Source organism: Octodon degus, unplaced genomic scaffold (assembly GCF_000260255.1).
Source record: "Octodon degus isolate 3935 unplaced genomic scaffold, OctDeg1.0 scaffold00249, whole genome shotgun sequence".
Lineage (NCBI taxonomy): Eukaryota > Metazoa > Chordata > Mammalia > Rodentia > Octodontidae > Octodon > Octodon degus.
This window is the reverse complement of record NW_004524825.1, coordinates 2,709,552-2,713,790: the sequence shown is the minus strand read 5'-3', so window position 1 is coordinate 2,713,790 and position 4,239 is coordinate 2,709,552. Positions and strand designations below refer to the sequence as shown.

The 4,239-nt window shown below is 46.8% G+C and overlaps 1 protein-coding gene across 2 annotated transcripts in view; it reads left to right on the top strand.

Annotated features, from left to right (window-relative positions):
* The window catches only part of Tmem185a (transmembrane protein 185A), a 41,449-nt gene that overhangs the window by 34,685 nt on the left and 2,525 nt on the right, over nucleotides 1–4,239 (top strand). For both annotated transcript variants that reach the window (XM_023706284.1, XM_004646014.2), the window contains 2 exons: nucleotides 2,824–3,000; nucleotides 3,461–3,584. In XM_023706284.1, the coding sequence (XP_023562052.1) occupies nucleotides 2,824–3,000; nucleotides 3,461–3,584 (301 nt within the window). The remainder of the gene's footprint in view (nucleotides 1–2,823; nucleotides 3,001–3,460; nucleotides 3,585–4,239) is intronic.

The window sequence follows — 4,239 nt, the reverse complement described above, 5'->3', positions numbered from 1 at the left end:
TTTTTGCGGTACCGGGGATTGAACTCAGGCCCTTGCACTTGCCAGACAAGCACTTATTCTACTGAGCTATCTCCCCGGCCCTTAAACTCTTGCTTCATATGACATCATGCATCATGTTTCTAAACTGTGGCTTTAGCTAATAGGTGTTTGCTTAAAATTGACTATGAATGGAAAAGGAGAGAGAGGGAAAGATGTATAATTTGCAATAAGCTGCAAATGAGAGAAAACAGTATTTAGTAAATGCATAGAAAAGATTGGGAATAAAGAAAGAACTGTACTGCCTGTGAGATGTGTTTTCCTTGGTGCTTAATGTGTACTTTTGTACATAAGATATTCTCTGTATTAAATAGAGTTTACTTCTTTAAAAACAAAAAAATTTTGGGGTGGGGAAGGAAGAAAATCACGGGTCACAGATGCCAAACTTAGGGATGAGGTTTATCACTTATGGCCAAAATATTTAAGACAATATTCTTAATCAGAAATATTGTTCAGATCCCCATCCTACATCTTTAGGATACCACATCTAGAAACAATAATGGGCTCAAAACTCCTGTTGTAACATGGAAGAAATTTATCTGGACAGGACCAATTTTTATGATAAGTACAGTCAAGAAAAAATGATTTGTAATTTCAAATGTTTTCTACAGTGAGTAGAGTGAAATTAAAATCACTAGATATGAAAATGTGGCTGGTTGTGGTGGAGCACACCTGTAATCCCAGCACTTGGGAGGATGAGGCAGGAGGATCATTGCAAGTTTGAGACCAGCTCAGGCTACAAAAGTAAGCTCAATGCTAATCTGAACTGCATAGTGAGACATGTCTCATAAAGACAGAAAAGAAAGAAAAGAAAATGTAGAGTCACACAGAAAGCCAGACACAGGCAGGGGAAATAGCTCAGTGGTGTAAGTACCTGCGTGGAAAGCACTGGGACCCAAGTTCCATCCCCAGCATCACATGCCACGCCTGCCACTCCTGCCATGTCCCTGAGCTTGCTGAGCTGGCCACCAAGACTGGGTGTGGTGGCCCATGCCTATAATCCCAGTGCTGGGGAAGCTGAGACAGGAAGATCACTATGAGTCTGAGCTGGGTAGCGAGACCTTGTACCAAATCCGTACATACATGCATGCATGCATGCATACATACATACATATATACATACATGATTTTTTAAAAAGCCAGATACAAATTGTAGTCACCATGACTCTGAGAGCTGGAAGCGGACTTCAGTGAGTGGTGAGATCAACACACTGCTCATTGGTAGGATGGAATGCCACAGACCCTGCAAGGGAGCAACCTGTGAGTGCACGCAGAGAAATTGCACAGACAGAATTATTGTCTGTCTCATTCCACCAGGGCTATCTTCTTCTTTTTTCTTTAAATTTTTTTTGTTAGTGCATGTTTAGTATTGATGACATTTACATTGGAAGTGGCTACATGTATATAACATAGCTTGTTTCTTTTTTAAAAAATCCCCTTCACTCATGCTGTATGAAATGAGAGATTAAATCCCCCTTTCCTTTTCTTCCCCCTCCCCCACTAGTTCCCCTATACTATTTTTCATTCTTAATGATATTACTGATCTTAGCTCATGTTACGACATATAGTGTTTGCATTCACTGGGGTTATCAGGTTCCTGTACATGGCACATCTTTCTTTTCTTATTTCTCCTTCCCCCTTCCTCACCCTTCTCCCTTGTTTCCTTGGACCACTTTCCTATGGATCCAGGAGATCCATCGGCTTGTCATTTTCTATTGCCTCACTCAGATGAGAGATACCATGCAGTACTTAAGCTTGTGTGTCTGATTTATTTCACTCAAAATTATATCTTCCAGACACATGTATTTTCCTACAGATGTCTCAAATTTGTCAGTCTTCATGGTAGAGTAGTACTCCACAATCTATAGATATCACATTTTATCCTGTTAAAACTCAGAACTTTGGGACCAGGGAGATGGCTCAGTAGAATAAGTGCTTGCCTGGCAAGCGCAAGGGCCTGAGTTCAGTCCCTGGTTCCGCAAAAAGAAAAAGAAAAAACTCAGGACTTTGCACTTGTTGGGCAATGCTTCTCTTTTTTTTTCTTTTTTTTTTTTTAATTCTACTGAGCCATTTCCCTGCCCCCCTACCTTCTTCTAAGGACAGAGACAGAATAGATCCATCGTTGGTGGGGCTTATGATGGCGTGCTGGTATGACAGTAAAAGTACAGCACAAAGCAGTTTCACAAGGCAATGGAACCTTTCTGTATGCTGCTGTAGCTAAGCCAGTATACACAAGTTAGACCTCACCGAGCTGTACACCTAAAGCAGTCCACTGTGCTGCATGATTACAAAAGAGAAAGGGACCAGGGTGAAAGAGTGCCAGGGTGCAAGGCAGCAGGGAGAGAGTGATATAGGGAGGCTGGCAGGTGTTGGCCCCAGGCTCCCCTGGTCTTGTGAATGAGTGTGATGAAGTCCCTCTGCACAGCCACACACTCAGGAGGTGCCAGCACCAGTGAGAGTGGCAGTGCTGGGCAGAGCCTGTGTAAACGAGTAGGAGTGTCTGTGACTGGGAGTGAACATGCAAGGGAATGCCCATGAAGAGTACCCCAGGAAACAGAGCCATGGCTAGGATGCGGGGCTGACTTGGAAGGAGAAAGGGCTACTGACAGGTAGGCCCCAGTAGCAGACCCTGGGCTGAGCCTGCTGCACATTGCCTCTGCTGTACCATCCTCTAGGCAGCCCTGTGCATGGTAGGACTGTCCTTGGTCAGGCTTTCTTGGAGAGCCTCTGCCAGCCAGTGACTGGGCTGGCATCTCCAGGGCACTTCTGCTCTGCTCCTCCCTGCAGGTGGTGTGTGTCCCCCTGTGGATCCTCATGTCCTTCCTGTGCCTGGTGGTCCTCTATTACATTGTGTGGTCCGTCCTTTTCCTGCGCTCTATGGATGTGATCGCGGAGCAGCGACGGACTCACATCACCATGGCCCTGAGCTGGATGACCATTGTGGTGCCGCTGCTGACTTTTGAGGTAAGTTCTCGGCAGGATGCCTGTTCATCCCCCAGCCCAGCCTTCTGTGAACGCATCCTGAATCCCTTTCCAGGCAGCATGAGGGCATATTACAAGGAGCCCTGAAGGAGAGGGAGGAGGGCAGGGACAGAGGCCATCCTTTCTTTACCCTGGGGGTGGCATAAGGTGCTGACCAAGAGCAGTGTGCTCTTCAGCCATGCTGGCTACATGAGCTGATTGTCAGCTTTCTAAGAGGGGCCCCCAGTGTCCTGGTCTTACATAGGAGTTCTGTAGAGAATTCCAGAATGGACACTGGATACCTTAGAACAGCATGGGGAGTTCCTCATAAATCTCACCCTGTCCTGTGGTGACTTGCCCTCCTCTGAGATCCAATGCAAAGGGCAACCTATAGGGCCAGTTTCACACGCTGTCCATTTGCGAATGTCATATCCTTAGGAACCTTACTGTCTTTTTTCCCCAGATTCTGCTGGTTCACAAACTGGATGGCCACAATGCTTTCTCTTGTATTCCCATCTTTGTTCCCCTGTGGCTCTCGTTGATCACACTGATGGCAACCACGTTTGGACAGAAGGGAGGAAACCACTGTATGTATTCAGCATCTCAGAAGCCCTGGAGACTGACATGTGTGTCTGCATCTGAAAAGATGAGTGCCAGAGCCCAATCTAGAACTAGGGCTGAGGAAGGGCAGGTGTGCAGGCCCTCCCTTTCTGTTGGCCTGCACCTCACAGCCCTCCTCTGGTACACACTGCCATCAGAGGTAGGACCCAACAATGGCAGGCCACCACCTCCCTGAGCTCCTGTTCCTCACGCTGCAAGCTGGAGCTCAAATAACCTTCGAGGGCTGATGATGGGAGATGAAAAATCTACTTTTTCCACCAAAACCCTCAAGGCAGATCCTTCTTTGTTCCTCTTTGCTTCACCCACTTTCCCATAGTCGGGCTTCTCTACACTGGGTCTTGTCAGTTGTGTCTAGGTGGATCCCTCTATATCTCCACCTATACATGGTGGCATACAGTTTAGAAATGAGCTCTGGGGAGGGTCCCTGCCTCATGGGGCTATTAGCTCTGCTGCATGGAACCCAGAGAAGCATTCCTTCTGGAAGCCGGGTAGTGTCTCTGAACTTGTCCCAGGCTAAGCAAGCTTGTAGTGCCCTGGAAAAGCCTGCGTAAAACAGAGTTCTCTCTCTCTCTCTCTCTCTCTCTCTCTCTCTCTCTCTCTCTCTCTCTCTCTCTCTCTCTC